Genomic DNA, 16,136 nt, shown 5'->3' on the forward strand with positions numbered 1-16,136 from the left:
AAGATAACAATATCCTTAAAGACAGGGCTTATATCTTCTATTTTTCGTGGGTTAATTTTCGTATATGAGTATAGTTAATTCTTTTCATATAAGCAGCACTCAAATCCATAAGCTGTCCCGAAAAAATTAAGTTCAAGTATTTACCAAGGTTTTATTCACATTTATCAGCAGCCTGAAATCTAGTTCGAAGAGGTGGACAACGAATGAATAACGAGCAACTTCATATAAAACTTTCAAGCAGGCCGGGCAGGGTGGCTCACACCTGTAATCCCAACACTTTGGGAGGCAAAGGTGGGTGGATCACCTGAGATCAGGAGTTCGAGACCAGCCTGGTCAACATGGCAAAACCTCATCTCTACTAAAAATACAAGAAAAATTAGCTGGGAGTGGTGGCGTGCACCTGTAGTCCCAGCTACTGGGGAAGCTGAGGTGGGAGAATCACTTGAACCTGGTAGGTGGATGCTGCAGTGAGGCAAGATTGCGCCACTGCGCTCTGGCCTTGGTGATAGAGAGAGACTCCGTCGGGGGCGTGGCGGGGGAGTTTCAGGCCGTGAGAGGTAGAATAGGGCAGTGCAAAGAATGAACCATAAAGAACTGTGGACCAATAGCTCTAGATTCCACACCACTAAATGACCTCCTCAAGTTCCGAAAATGGACTTCATTATCTTTTGAGACAGCATGTAGCTCTTGCTGCCCAGGCTGGAATGCAGCACGTTTTTGCTCACTGCAACCTCCCCCTCCCTGGGTTCAAGCGATTCTCATGCCTCAGCCTCCCGAGTAGCTGGGACTACAGACGCACGCCACCATGCCCAGCTAACTTTTGTACTTTTAGTAGAGACGGGGTTTCTCCATGTTGGCCAGGCTGGTCTCGAACTCCTGGCCTTATGTGATCTGCCCACCTGGGACTCCCAAAGTGCTGAGTTTACAAAGGCCTGAGCCACCACACCCAGCCAACTTCATTATCTTTGAAACACACTGCCTAGGCCCGGCGCAGCGGCTCACGCCTGTAATCCCAGCACTTTGGGAGGCCAAGGCGGGCTGATCACGAGGTCAGGAGATCGAGACCATCCTGGCTAACATGGTGAAACCCTATCTCTACCAAAAATAAAAATAAAAATAAAAATAAAATTTAGCCGGGCAAGGTGGGGGGTGCCTGTAGTCCCAGCTACTGAGGAGGCAACGGCAGGAAAATGGCATGAACCCAGGAGGCAGAGCTTGATCTCAGCTCACTGTAACCTCCGCCTCCGGTTTGAAGCAATTCTCCTGTCTCAGCCTCCCGAGTAGCTGGGATTACAGGCATATAATCCCACACCTGGCCAATTTTCTTGTATTTTTAGTAGAGAAGGGGTTTCACCATGTTGGCCAGACGGGTTTCGAACTCCTGACCTCAAATGACCATGCTCCCCTACAGGCGTGAGCCACTGCACCCTGCGTAAAACAATGAACTTGATACCTGCTTGCAAATAGGTTTTTTTCTTCTCTGGCATAAGGTGCTACATTATAGAATCAGAATAAGTGCTACATATAGAATCAGAACCTCAGACTTAGAAGGTAAAGTCAGTAAGTGGAAGAGTCTTAGGAATTATTTATTTGTACCCTCTAGTAGAAAAGGAAGACTTGAACTTTAGAGAACTTTATAATAAAATGTGGAATTTTATCAAAAGTAATACAATTAGCTAGTAGTAGACTCTAATCAGTTCATTACACGTTGTTTGAGCACTTGTTATGTACTCTAAACTGACAGGAAGTGTGTTTCTTTTTTTTTTTGAGACGGAGTCTCGCTCTGTCGCCCAGGCTGGAGTGTAGTGGCACGATCTAGGCTCACTGCAACCTCCGCCTGCCGGTTTGAAGCAATTTTCTGCCTCAGCCTCCCGAGTACCTGGTATTACACTCCATGTGCCACCACACCTGGCTAATTTTGTATTTTTAGTAGACCAGGTTTCTCCATGTTTGTCAGGCTTGTCTCAAACTCCCGACCTCAGGTAGGTAATACACCCGCCTCGGTCTCCCAAAGTGCTGGCGTGAGCCACTGCGTCCTGCCTTAGTTCACTGTTTATGTATGACCTTGCATCCCTCTTGAACTATCAATTCCTTCAGGGCAAAAACTGAATTTGTTTCATAGTTTCCAACTTTGAAGTGCATCTCACAAACCCCTGCAGGTATTCAAATACCAGATGACAAGGAAGCTACTTGTCATTAACCAAGACTTCATGACTGACTGAACAGTATGAGGAATAACCAGGAGTACAGTTAACACTGGCCAGAATAAAAAAGATAGCAGCTACTTGGAACTCAGCTGACAAAGGGAGAGGAGCAAAGGAAAGGCATAGAGAGCAGGAACAATGGCAGAAAGCAGGCATGGAAACTAGAGCCCAAACTGGACTATACAGCAGGATAATGCACTGGAATGTTCAAGCTAATACACCAAAGAATCACCTGAGTGGCAAAGGGGCTGCAAGCTCCCCATTGTCTGCTGGTATCTTCGGCTTTCATCTTCTGCCACCTCGTTGATGTCTGAATAGTCCACAGCATCTTCTGTACTCCTAATCCACCCTATGAAAAAGCAGGGAGAATAGCAACAACAGTAAGTGACCCTCACTCCCTCAGGTAATTCCCATTTAAAAGTACATGTACAGGCTGGATGTGGTGGCTCCCGCCTGTAATCCCAACACTTTGGGGAGCCGAGGCAGGTGGATCCCTCAGGTCAGGAGTTCGAGACCAGTCTGACCAATATGATGAAACCCTGTCTCTACTAAAAATACAAAAATTAGCCGGGCGTGGTGGCGCGCGCCTGTAGTCCCAGCTACTTGGGAGGCTCAGACAGGAGAAATGCTTGAACCCGGGTGGCGGAGGTTGCAGTCAGCAGAGATCACCCCACTGCACTCCAACCTGGGAGACAGAGCAAAACTCCATCTTACACACACAAAAAAGTACATATATAGTAGGTGGCTAGCCTCCTCCCCCACCTATCCTCACAAACCAGACTTCACCTTCATCATTTACCAAGGCACCGTCAGTCCCGGTCAATTCTTCATTTGCCGTGAGTTCAGTGATCAGGCTGCCCAGCCCCAAAGCCCCCAAGCCTGCCAAGTGCTTCTTACACTCCTGAAAAAGGGACAGCACCAGAGTCGAAGACAACAACTAAATCTACGATTCCCACACCAGAAAGGCTTATTTCCCTGGTCCACAACAAAGTCACAAATCCACATGAAAAATGACTGTGCAGTGTGCCAAAAGGAGCAACACGTTCAAGAACTCCAATATCTGTCTACCCAACTTTGCATCGATCAGATCTTTATTAAAGCACCACAGCCAACTGCATCGCCCACACTTTAAAATATAATACTACAAGAGAAGATGAATCAAACAACTACCAAGACTGAACGAATGGAACGGTCGTTCTCGGAACCAGGGCCGAGGCAGGGAGATGAGTGGGATTGGAGGCGGCGAGACGGGGCTCGTTCGGGCCAAGTTTCGCATGAGCCTGTGGCACAGGAGGGGCCACAGCAGCCGACAGCTTCACCCCTCAAGAAAACGGGCCTAAGTGAAGGCGGTGTAGTTTCACGAGGGCGCAGGACACTATTTCACGGATGTCAGTGAAGACGCTGGGAGAACCACCTAAAAGGCGCACTGGGACCAGGAGGCCAGCCCGGGTGCTGGGAACACCCCATTGTCCTAAGCCTGGGGCCAGAACCAAACGAGCCGGGGGCAGGTCCTGTCCAGTCCTCTGGCTCTATAGAGCCATCTCAGGCTACCGATGTCAGAGGAGCAGGCAGCGTCAAGAATCTCCAAGCAGGTTACGGGGGGAAGCCATCTCATTAGGCGAAACAAGCATGTGTCCTACTGTCTGGTCGGCAGAGCACTAGCTCCAAAGCCACCATTCCCTACGCCCCTGGCCCCGGGCTCGCCTCGTGCTCTCTTCTGCCCACCTTCCCCCCAGAACTGATCACTCCCACGCGACGCTGCTCCCGCACCCACGAGGGCGGGATCCTCCTCTCCGGCGTTAACTGTGCCCTGTTCTCGCTCCCTGAGCACCCTCTGCTTTCCTCCCTGCACCTCCTTCCTCTGCTTAGCCGCAGCCCCCCCCAGCCCTACCCCCACGCACCCCCTCACATCATCCAAGACGCTTTCCCCCTCCAGCTGCCGGCTCCATTGATGTTGCCGAAAAGGAAACCCGCTAACGAAAATGGGCCGCCTCAGCAGAATCTTCGTCGCTGTCCGTGTCTGACATGATGGCGGCAGCAGTGATGGTACCTGCTGCCCGCAGCAGCAAATCGCAGCCGGGTCCCATAGACCGGATATAAAACAGTCGCACAGAAGTGACTTACTGAGCTCCCTTACCCTACCAGCCTCTACCGGAAGCTGAGTAAAGGGGGGAGGGGAAGGGAGGGGAAGGAAGGGGAGGGGAGGGGAGGGGAAGGGAGGAGAGGGGAGGGAGGAGGGGGAGGGGGGAAAAACCCGGAAAGACCGGCTATCCTAAGAGAAAGAAGTAACTACTTTACTAACGGCTTTTGATTCGACGCTACGGGATCAGGAGGATGGATACGTGGAAAGCGGTTGGTCAAAGAAAATATTCAGTCCCGCCCGCTCCCACTGCTCTGCGCGCGAGCTTTCTCACGGCACCGAATTAGAGCAATGGCTCTTCCTCCAGTCAGAAGGAGCTGCTCTGGTCACGTGGCTTACGCTCTGGCAACCGCGGATTCCTGTGCCACAATACCCGGAAGTAGAGATAAGAGCCGGTCTTTGTGCTGCCTGCGATTTCACCGCTTCTTCCCAAGGAGACCCTTGACGTAAACTATACAGGCATTTCCCAGCTATGCTGAAGGTATCTTTGCAGGTTACTTGTTTTGAGTTGACATTTTTCCCTAGAAATTGATTTTTTGACCGGGCGCGTTGGCTCAGGCCTGTAGTTCCACCACTTGGAGAGGCCGAGGTGGGAGGATCGCTTGAGCCCACGAGTATGAGGCCAGCTAGGGCAAGAAAGCGAGACTCCATCCCTACACAAAATCTAAAAAATTAGCCAGATGTGGTGGCCAGTTCCTGTAGTCCCAGCTATTGGGGGGTCTGAGGTGGGAGCCAGGAGTTGGAGGCTGCAGTGACCTGTGATCGGGCCACTGCACTCCAGCGCGCCTCAAAAAGAAATACTTTTTCCCCCAACGTTTTATTTCGGAAAATGTGAAATTTTAGTAAAATGAAGAGCTGACCCTTAACCTAGACTCACAATTGTTAACATTTTGCTAGGATTTTTATTTTTCTAAACCATTTACGGGCATCTTGTTCTTCACTCCTAAAAATAAGCGTCTTAACTACGGAACCAAAGTACCTTTATCACATCTTTAGGAAGTAAGTCAATATTATTTAACAAAGAGTCCGCACTTAAATTTCCCCAGTTGTCCTAGTTGGGACATTTTACAGGGTTTCGTCATGTTGCACAGGCTGTTTCAAACTCCTGGGCTCAAGCAATCTGCTCGCTTCAGCCTCCCGAAATGCTGGGATTACAGGTGTGAGCTACCACGCCCGGCCTTCACCTTGCTTTTTTTACTTATTATAATAACATAGACTGAAATAATTTCTGTACCACGCCGTAGCACTCTTCCTCATTCTCCTTTTTTCCACTCTAGGATCCATTCACGTTTCATGCATTGTATTTGGTCATCTTCCTTTAGTCCAGAATCCACCTGCCTTTTTCTTTGTTTTTCATGACACTAAATATTTGGAAGAAGCCAGGCAAGTTGTCTTGAAAACATTCCATGATCTGAATTTCTCTTGTTTCCTTAGATTGATTCAGGTTAAAATACACGGCCGGGCGCGGTGGCTCAAGCCTGTAATCTCAGCACTTTGGGAGGCCGAGACGGGCGGATCACGAGGTCAGGAGATCAAGACCATCCTGGCTAACAGGGTGAAACTCCGTCTCTACTAAAAAATACAAAAACACTAGCTGGGCCAGGTGGCGGGCGCCTGTAGTCCCAGCTACTCGGGAGGCTGAGGCAGGAGAATGGCGTAAACCCGGGAGGCGGAGCTTGCAGTGAGCTGAGATCCGGCCACTGCATTCCAGCCTGGGCGACAGAGCGAGACTCTGTCTCAAAAAAAAAAAATACATATATACATACATTGCAGCCTGGAATGCTTTTTAATGTACTTTATGGATAGTTATGTAGTGGCCCGGCGCAGTGGCTCACAGTTGTAATCCCAGCACTTTGGGAGGCCGAGGTGGACGGATCACCTGAGGTCAGGAGTTCGAGACCAACCTGGCCAATACTTTGAAACCCTGTCTTTACTAAAAATATAAGAAAATTAGCCGACACAGTGGCGCACACCTGTAGTCCCAGCTACTTGGGAAGCTGAGGCTGGAGAATCGCTTGAACCCGGGAGGTGGAGGTTGCAGTGAGCTGAGATCGTGCGGCTGCACTCCAACCTGGGCAACAGAGCCAGACGGTCTCAAAAAAAAAGAAATTTATTTAGTACAATATATTGTTTCTTGGATGCTTGTACTTGAGGAAAAACAGATTGAATAAAGGTAGAGGCTTGTAGGGAGACTTCAGGTCCTAGAAATATAAAAGATAACTTTTTTTTTTTTCTTTTTGGACAGACAGAGTCTCACACTACGTAGTCCAAGGTGGTCTTGAACTCCTGAGCCCAAACAGTCCTCCCACCTTGGCCTCCCAAAGTGTTGGGATTACAGGTATGAGCCACCACACCTAACCTAAAGATACCATTCTTGATTCAAAACATGGCTTTATATATTCACATTGTTTGGTCCAAAAAGTAAAATAAAAATTTTTTAAAAAGTAAAAATAGGCTGGGCACGGTGGCTCACTCCTGTAATCCCAGCACTTTGGGAGGCCCAGGCGGGCAGATCACCTGAAGTCAGGAGTTCGAGACCAGCCTAGCCAACATGGTGAAACCCCATCTCTACTAGAAATACAAATACAAATATTAGCCGGATGCGGTGGTGGGCACCTGTAATCCCAGTGATTCAGGAGGCTGAGGCAAGAGAATTGCTTGAATCCAAGAGACGGAGGTTGGCAGTGAACTTAGATTGTGCCACTGCACTCCAGCCTGGGCGACAGAGCGAGACTCCGTCTAAAAAAAAAAAAAAAGTTATTTAGTACAACATATTTTCTCTTGGATGCCTGTGCTTGAGAAAAAGCAGATGCAATGAGAGGTAGAGGCTTGTGGGATGTGGAAGGAGACTTCAGGTCCTATAAATATAAAATATTACAATGTTCTTTTTTTATTATTATTATTATTTGTAGAAACAGGGTCTCACTATGTAGCCCAGGATGGTCTTGAACTCCTGAGCTCAAGCAGTCCTGCCTTGGCCTCCCAGAGTGTTGGGATTACAGGCATGAGCCACCATACCTAACCTAAAGATACCATTCTTGATTCAAAACATGCTTTTATATGTTCACACTGTTCTGTCCAAAAAGTAAAATAAAAATCTTTTAAAAAGTAAAAATAGGCTGGGCACGGTGGCTCACGCTTGTAATCCCAGCACTTTGGGAGGCCGAGGCGGGCAGATCATGAGGTCAGGCTAACACAGTGAAACCCCATCTCTACTAAAGATACAAAAAATTAGCCAGTCGTGGTGGCGGGCGCCTGTAGTCCCAGCTACTCGGGAGGCTGAGGCAGGAGAATGGCGTGAACCCGGGAGGCGGAGCTTACAGTGAGCTGAGATGGCACCACTGCACTCCAGCCTGGGCAACAGAGCAAGATTGTCTCAGAAAAAAAATTAAAAATTAAAATAGGCTGGGCACAGTGGCTCACTTCTGTAATCCCAGCACTTTGGGAGGCCAAAGTGGGCAGATCACCTGAAGTCAGGAGTTGAGACCAGCCTAGCTGACATGGTGAAACACTGTCTCTACTAAAAATACAAAAATTAGCCAGATGCGGTGGCGGGCGCCTGTAATCCCAGTGACTCAGGAGGCTGAGGCAAGAGAATCGCTTGAACCCAGGAGACGTGGTTAGCAGTGAACCAAGATCATGCCACTGCACTCCATCCTGGGCGACAAAGCAAGACTCCATCTCAAAAAAAAAAAAAAAAAGTTTTTAAAATAGGCTGGGCACAATGGCTCATGCCTGTAATCCCAGCACTTTGGGAGGCCAAGGCAGGTGGATCACTGGAGGTCAGGAGTTAAAGACCAGCCTGACCAACATGGTGAAACCCCATCTCTACTAAAAATACAAAAAATTAGCTGGGCGTGGTGTCACATGCCTGTAATTCCAGTTACTTGGGAGGCTGGGGAAAGAGAATAGCTTGAACCTGGGAGACAGAGATTGCAGTGAGCGGAGATCACGCCACCACACTTCAGCCTGGGCGACAGAGTGAGACTCCATCTCAAAAAAATTTTTTAAAAAAAATGGTTTTATGTAAATTTACCTTGTAACCCAACAATTTCACTCATGGTTTTCTACCCAAGAGAATTAAAACATATGTCCACACAAAACCTTGTACATGTTCACAGCAGTGTTAATAATAGCCAAAAAGTAGAAACAACCCAATGTCCGTCAACTGATAAGCAAAGTATGGGATATCCACATAATGGAATATTATTCAGCAATAAAAAGAAATGTAACCAGGCAGAGTGGCCAGCACTTGTAGTTCCAGCTATTTTGGAAGCTGAGGCAGGAGGATCGCTTAATCTCAGGAGTTCAGGGTTTAGCATGGTATGACTGTGCCTGTGAAGAGCCACTGGACTCTGGCCTGGGCAACACATCAAGACCCCATCTCTAAAAAAGAAATGAAGTACTAATGCATGCTACAAAATGAATGTGCGTTGAAAACATCCAAAATGAATGAAGTTACAAAAGACCATATATTACATTATTTCATTTATATGAAATACCCAGAAAAGACATCTGTAAAATAAAGTAGACTAGTTTGTCTAAGGCTAGAGGTGGGAACAGGGATTTAGTGAATGAGGCATCTTTTTGGGATGATAGAAATGTTCTAAAACTGGATCTTGGAGATGGCTGCACAACTAAGTAAATATTAAAAAGTATTAAATTGTACACTTGAAATGGGTGGATTTTATGTTATATAAATTATACCTCAATAAAGCTGGGTTTGAATAAAAAAACATGGTTCTTTCCTTACTAGTGCACCAGCACTACACACAATTACCAGCCAGAATTAGTCAATTTTTATAACAAATAGAAGGATATTTTGCTGAGATGACTGGAAGAGGCAAAGCACATTAAATGATGTCTTATCTTTACAACTCCAGCCCCTAGTATGGTAATGCTTGTAACATAGTAGGAGCTTAATAATTATTTGCTGAGGCCAGGCTCGATGGTTCATGCCTGTAATCCCAGCACTTTGGGAGGCCTAGGCAGGCGGATCACCTGAGCTCAGGAGTTTGAGACCCAGCTGGGCAACGTGGTGAAACCCCGTCTCTACTAAAATTCAGAAATTAGCCGGTCATGGTTTCACACCCCTGTAGTCCCAGCTACTCCAGAGGCTGAGGCATGAGAATCGCTTGAGCCCAGGAGGCGGAGGTTGCAGTGAGCCAACATCACACCACTGCTCTCCAGCTTGGGCTACAGAGTGAGACTCCATCTCAAAAAAAAAAAAAAAAAAAAAAAAAAAGTCTAAACAGGATCTAGTTTCAGGCACTAAAAAGGATAAGACATCAGTTTGAAAAGATCCCTATCAGAACAATATGAATTCTTCTAAATTGAAGCAACAACTTCAAGTTTAGGTGAAAGAATGGTGAAATCATTGGTGCTTTATGAAACGTTTATGGGGACAATGCCATAAAGAAATCAGCAGTTGGCTGGGTGAGGTGCCTCACGCCTGTAATTCCAGCACTTTAGGAGGCCAAGGTGGGTAAATTTCTTGAAAGGCCAGGAGTTCGAAACCAGCCTGGCCAACATGGTGAAACCCCGCTTCTATTAAAAATACAAAAATTATCCGGGCGTGGTGGCACAGGCCTGTAATCCCAGCTACTCTGGTGGCTGAGGCATGAGAATCTCTTGAACCAGGAGGCAGAGGTTGCAGTGAGCCAAAATTGCACCACTGCACTCCACCCTGGGTGACAGAGCAAGACTCTGTCTTGAAAAAAACAACAAAAGCGGTTTACAAATAGATAACTCATTGTAAGAAGGGACAGACAATATTGAAGATGTAGCTGGCAGCTGGAGACCACCTATTTTTTTCTTTTTTTTTGAGACAGGGTCTGACTCGATTTTTGTTTTTGAGATGGAGTCTTGCTCTGTCACCCAGGCTGGAGTGCAGTGGCACAATCTCGGCTCACTGCAACCTCCGCCTCCTGGGTTCAAGCAATTCTGCTTCAGCCTCCCGAGTAGCTGGGACTACAGGCACGCACCACCATGCCTGGCTAATTCTTTTAATTTTTCTTTCTTTCTTTTTTTTTTTTTTTAGTAGAGACAGGGTTTTACCATGTTGGACAGGCTGGTCTTGAACTCCTGGCTTCAAGTGATCCACCCACCTCAGCCTCCCAAAGTGCTGGGATTACAGGTGCATACTACCACGCCTGGCCCTGAGACAGGGTCTGACTCTCATCACCCAGGCTGGAGTGCAGTGGTCCAATGTCAGCTCACTGCAACCTCTCCCTCTGGGGCTCAAGCTATCCTCCCACCTCAGCCTTCCAATTACTGGGACTACAGGCACACACTACAACGCTCAGCTAATTCTTGTATTTTTTGTAGAAACGGTTTCACAGCCAGGCGCGGTAGCTCACACCTGTAATCCCAGCACTTTTGGAGGCTGAGGCAGGCGGATCACGAGGTCAGGAGATCGAGACCATCCTGGCTAACACGGTGAAACCTCGTCTCTACTAAAACTACAAAAAATTAGCTGGGCATGGTGGCGGGCGCCGGTAGTCCCCGCTACTCAGGAGGCTGAGGCAGGAGAATGGCATGAACCCGGGAGGCGGAGGTTGCAGTGAGCCGAGTTCGTGCCACTGCACTCCAGCCTGGGCGACAGCGAGACTCTGTCTCAAAAAAAGAAACGGTTTTACCATATTGCCCAGGCTGGTCTCTAACTCTTGAGCTCCAGCCCACCTCGGCCTCCCAAAGTGCTAGGATTACAGATGTGAGCCATCATACCCGGCCTTTCCTCAGTTCATTATGTAAAAAAACTGCATTTGACTGGTTAAATTCTCAGGACCCTCAGTTCTTTCAGGATGGACTAAATTGCTGGTATCATTGCTTATGAAAGTGTGTTGGCCAGGCGCGGTGGCTCATGCCTGTAACCCCAGCACTTTGGGAGGTTGAGGCTGGCAGATCACTTGAGGTCAGGAGTTCAAGACCAGCCTGGACAACATGGTGAGACTCCATCTCTACTAAAAACACAAAAATTAGCCAGGTGTTTTTATGGCTAATACCTGTAATCCCAGCTACGTGGGAGGCTGAGACACGAGAATCACTTGAACCCAAGAGGCAGAGGTTGCAGTGAGCTGAGATCACACCACTACACTCCAGCCTGGGTGACAGAATGAGACTGTGTCTTAATATTAATACATAAATAATAAAAATGAACTTTCCTGATAACTCAGGACCTACCCATCTAGGAATAACCATCCTAGCCATGAGAGAACAGACAAAACCTGGAACCAGAGACTCATTTTCTTCTAAAGTGCTTTCTCCAGAAGATTTTTAAAAATAAAAAGGAGGGAAATATGAAAGGAAAATAGCTTGGGTCCCCAAAATCACTAAGTTAAAGGGAAAAGTCAAACTGGGAACTGCTTAGAGCAAACCTGCCTCCCTTTCTATTCAAAATCATCCCTCTGCTCACTGAGATATATGCATATCTGATTGCTGCCTTTGGAGAGGCTAATCAGAAACAAAAGAATACAACCATTTGTCTCTTATTTACCTGTGACCTGAAAGCACCCCCCCCCGCTTGGAGATGTCCTGCCTTTCCAGACTGAACCAATGTTCATCTGACATATGTTCATTGATGTCTCATTTCTCCTAAAATGTATAAAACCAAACTGCTCTGACCACCTTGGGCACATGTTTCAGGACTTCCAGAGGCGGTGTCACGGGCTCACATCCTCAATCTTGGCAAAATAAAACTTTCTAAATTAACTGAGACTTGCCTCAAATTTTCAGGGTTCACATGTCCAACCTGGACTCGCCACAGCCATTAGACAACCAATGGTGTCAACAGTGAAGAGCTATCCAAAGTTAAGGGTACAGTGATGAAAGAAAAGCAAAAAAAAAAAAAAGAAAAAAATAACAAACACTTTAGCCCATAGTGAGGGAAAAGGGAAACCAGAAGAAAAGGAAGGAGAATAGGAAGCTTATGTAACCTTTTATCTTCTATCAATACTTGATATCTGCTTGACTTTCAGGTTCCAGATTGTCCAAGAGTAGGCTTGACAGATTTATCAAATAAAAACACAATTAAATTTGAATTTCAGATAAACAATAATGTTTTAGTGTACGTTCCAAATATTGTATGGTATATACACTGAAAAATTTCTGTTGAAAAAAATACAGAGTTTGGGGATTTAGAAAAATTATGGAAAATTATCTATTTATTTGAAGTTCAAATTTAACAGGGCATTGTGTATTTTATCTGTCAGCCCTGTCCAGGAGGCTGTGCTGACCAAACCTTGTCAAAGAACAAGAGGGAGGCTACCACAGAACAAAGCACAGATACTTTACCCACTGCAGGGGGTAGGGACCATGCAATCCCTTAGCTTCATTTCCCAAACTCTCAAAAACCCAATGCTATTTGGCAGGGAGCATGTGTGCACAGTGGAGTTATCAACCACTGTGTTGATAGTGGTTGTTCCGAGTGCTGTTCCGAGCAGGGAAGGACAGGAAGCAAGCATGACAGCCTGTGTAGACTCAAGCTAAACCCAGACACGAGGGCAGAAGAGAAGTCTCAGAAAAAGCACAGAACTCCAACAATGACTGGCAGGACAGTATTTTATTTGTTTGTTTTATTTAGGGGGTTAACTTATTGTTTTTCTCCTTTTTCTTTTAATAGAGATGGGGGTCTCCCTATGTTGCCTAGGCTGCTCTGGAACTCCTGGCCTCAAGCAATCCTCCTGCCTTGGCCTTGTGAGTAGCTGGGATTACAGGAGTGAGCAACTGCACCCTGTTGGAGGTTAACCTTGAGTGGTCTGTCCTTAAAGCTGAAAGTGAGAGGGGCCACAGGGAAGACTCAGACACAAGCTTTTTTTCAGAGGGATTGGTAATTCCACATCACAAGGCCCATAGTGCTATCAGAATGTGATAGCAGATCTCACTGTCAGATCCCACCTCCAATGCACTATCATGACTAAGGGCCAGACCCATCTCCTGAAGCAGAGGAACAAATAAGACGATGCTGATAAACATTTGTCTCAAAGGCATGAAGAGGAAAACACCAAAAGAACAAGACTACATGATGCTTTTTGGTTTTACAGCCTCTTCCTTGGAAATTCCTAGTTCCCATTAACCCAGCTTCTTTGAAATGGTGTTGGCCAGGCGCGGTGGCTCACGCCTATAATCCCAACACTTTGGGAGGCTGAGGTGGGTGGATCACGAGGTCATGAGTTCAAGACCAGCCTAGCCAAGATGGTGAAACCCCGTTTCTACTAAAAATACAAAAATTTGCTCGGCGCAGTGGCAGGTTCCTGTAATCCTAGCTGCTTAGGAGTCTGAGGCAGAGAATTGCTTGAACCCAGGAGGCGGAGGTTGCAGTGAGCCGAGATTACACCACTGCACTCCAGCCTGGGCGACAGAGGGAGACTCCATCTGAAAAGGAAAAAAAAAAAAAATGGTGTCACCAGACATATTAATAGGTGTTGCATGGGACCAAAAAAAATTCGGTGGTGAAATAAATTTGAGAAATGTTTCATACGTCATATTAACTTATAAAGTCTTGCCATTAAAGAACCTGTTCAGTTTTATTTATTTATTTGTTCATTTTTGAGACAGAGTCTCCCTTTGTCACCCAGGCTGGAGTACAGTGGTACAAACCTAGCTCACAGCAGCCTTGACCTCCCAGGCCCAAGTGATCCTCCCACGTCAGCCCCTCAAGTAGCTGGGACTACAGGTACACACCACCACACCCGGCTAATATTCACATATTTTGTAGAGACGGTTTTGCCATGTTGCCCGGTTGGTCTCAAACTCCTGAGCTCAAGCCATCTACACGCTTTGGCATCCCGAAGTGCTGGGATTATAGGCATGAGCAACCATGCTCACCCCTATTTTAAATTGCTGGTTCTTGAACCTATTTGATGACAGAACCGTTTTTTCCTTTTTTTTTTTTTTTTTTTTAATCCCAGTAGGAAGAACAGAGTTCTGTTCTTCTGACAGAACTCTTTTAAGGAACATCTATTACCATCTCACAGAACTTTAAAAAATGCTCCTAAACCATTTTTGTGAAAATGTCTCATCTCAAGAATGGGAGTAACATGTCAACATTGGGAACACCCAGGAATCACACAAATATGGTTTTATTTTTTTTGTTTTGTTTTGTTTTTGAGACAGAGTCTTGCTCTGTCACCCAGGCTGGAGTGCAGTGGCGTGATCTCGGCTCACTGCAAGCTCCGCCTCCCAGGTTCATGCCATTCTCCTGCCTCAGCCTCAGGAGTAGCTGGGACTATAGGCAGCCGCCACCACACCCGGCTAATTTTTTGTATTTTTTAGTAGAGACAGGGTTTCACCATGTTAGGACAGTCTCCATCTCCTCACCTTGTGATCTGCCCGCCTCGGCCTCCCAAAGTGCTGGGGTTACACGCGTGAGCCACCGCGCCCGGCCCGTAATATGGTTTTCAAAAATTAGTTGGCCAGGCACGGTAGCTCCCACCTGTAATCCCAGCACTTTGGGAGGCCAAGATGGGAGGATCACTTGAGCTCAGGAGTTCAAGACCAGCCCTGGTGACATGCTGAAACACCATCTCTACAAAAATACAAAAATTAACCAGACATGGTGACATGCACTCATGGTCCCAGCTACTTGGGGGGCTGAGGCAAGAGGATCCCTTGAGCCTGGGATGTCGAGATGGCAGTGAGCCATGTTCATGCCACTGCCACTGCAGTCCAGCCTCCATGGATGACAAAGCAAGACCTGTTGCAATACCCCCCCCCCAAAAAAAAAGCAACCTCGTATATGAGAAGTTTAAAGCAATGATTTAAAAACTGAATAACCAGCCGGGCATGGTGGCTCACACCTATAATCCCAGCACTTTGGGAGGCAGAAGCAGGCAGATCACCTGAAGTCAGGAGTTTGAGACCAGCCTGGCCAACATGGTGAGACTCCGTCTCTACTAAGAATACAAAAATTAGCCAGGTGTGGTAGTGTGTGCCTATGGTCACAGCTACTCAGGAGGCTGAGGCAGAAGGCAGGAGAATTGCTTGAAACTTAGGAGGTGGAGGTTGCAGTGAGCCAAGATCGCGCCACTGCACTCCAGCCTGGGTGACAGTGAGATTCTCAAAAAAATAATAAAAATAGGCCGGGCATGGTGGCTTACACCTGTAATCCCAGCACTTTGGGAGGCTGAGGTGAGTGGATCATCTGAGGTCAGGAGTTCGAGACTAGCCTGGCCAACATGGTGAAACCCTGTCTCTACTAAAAATATGAAAGAATTAACCGGGCATGGTGGCGGGCGCCTGTAATCCCAGCTACTCGGGAGGCTGAGGCAGGAGAATTGCTGGAACCTGGGAGGCGGAGATTGCAGTGAGGCGAGATCGTATCATTGCACTCCAGCCTGGGTGACAAGAAAGAAACTCCGTCTCAAAAAATATTAACAACAATAATAATAAATAAATAAAAACCGGATAACCTTGTCCTTCTGTGAGGCACTTGCTCAGTGGTAAATACAGCAAGGAAAGCTCCAATTAGATTTAAAAGCAGACAAGCAAAAGTCTACAATGAACAGTCGTAAGCTGCTCTGCTTATCATTACCTGGCCAGGAGAGAAAAGAACAGCACTGAGTGGCACCTCCTCTTACCACTTCGACGGGGAGACACACACACACCCCTTCCTCCAAAAGGTCAGACCAAACTTCAAAGCAGCCATGCACAAATAAGTCTGTCTTCATTCCTCCAAAAGCTCAATATCCTGCAGTCTAGGGTTTCTAGAAGAGATAAATGGCTCATGCTGGCACTCTTTAACTGCTGACAAAGGAATATCACCCTTGTATTTCTTAGGTGCAGTCCCCAGGTAG

At 46.9% G+C, this 16,136-nt stretch overlaps 1 protein-coding gene across 1 annotated transcript in view; it reads right to left on the bottom strand.

Annotated features, from left to right (window-relative positions):
• The window catches only part of TAF1 (TATA-box binding protein associated factor 1), a 117,127-nt gene extending 112,745 nt beyond the window's left edge, over window positions 1–4,382 (bottom strand). Inside the window, 5 exon segments of the mRNA XM_033200891.1 lie at window positions 2,437–2,553; window positions 2,991–3,105; window positions 4,114–4,142; window positions 4,145–4,198; window positions 4,201–4,382. Of these exon segments, the coding sequence (XP_033056782.1) occupies window positions 2,437–2,553; window positions 2,991–3,105; window positions 4,114–4,142; window positions 4,145–4,198; window positions 4,201–4,291 (406 nt within the window). The 5' untranslated portion in view covers window positions 4,292–4,382.
• Window positions 4,383–16,136: the final 11,754 nt, after the last annotated feature.

Source organism: Trachypithecus francoisi, unplaced genomic scaffold (assembly GCF_009764315.1).
Source record: "Trachypithecus francoisi isolate TF-2019V2 unplaced genomic scaffold, Tfra_2.0 Lachesis_group6, whole genome shotgun sequence".
In the NCBI taxonomy this organism is placed as follows: domain Eukaryota; kingdom Metazoa; phylum Chordata; class Mammalia; order Primates; family Cercopithecidae; genus Trachypithecus; species Trachypithecus francoisi.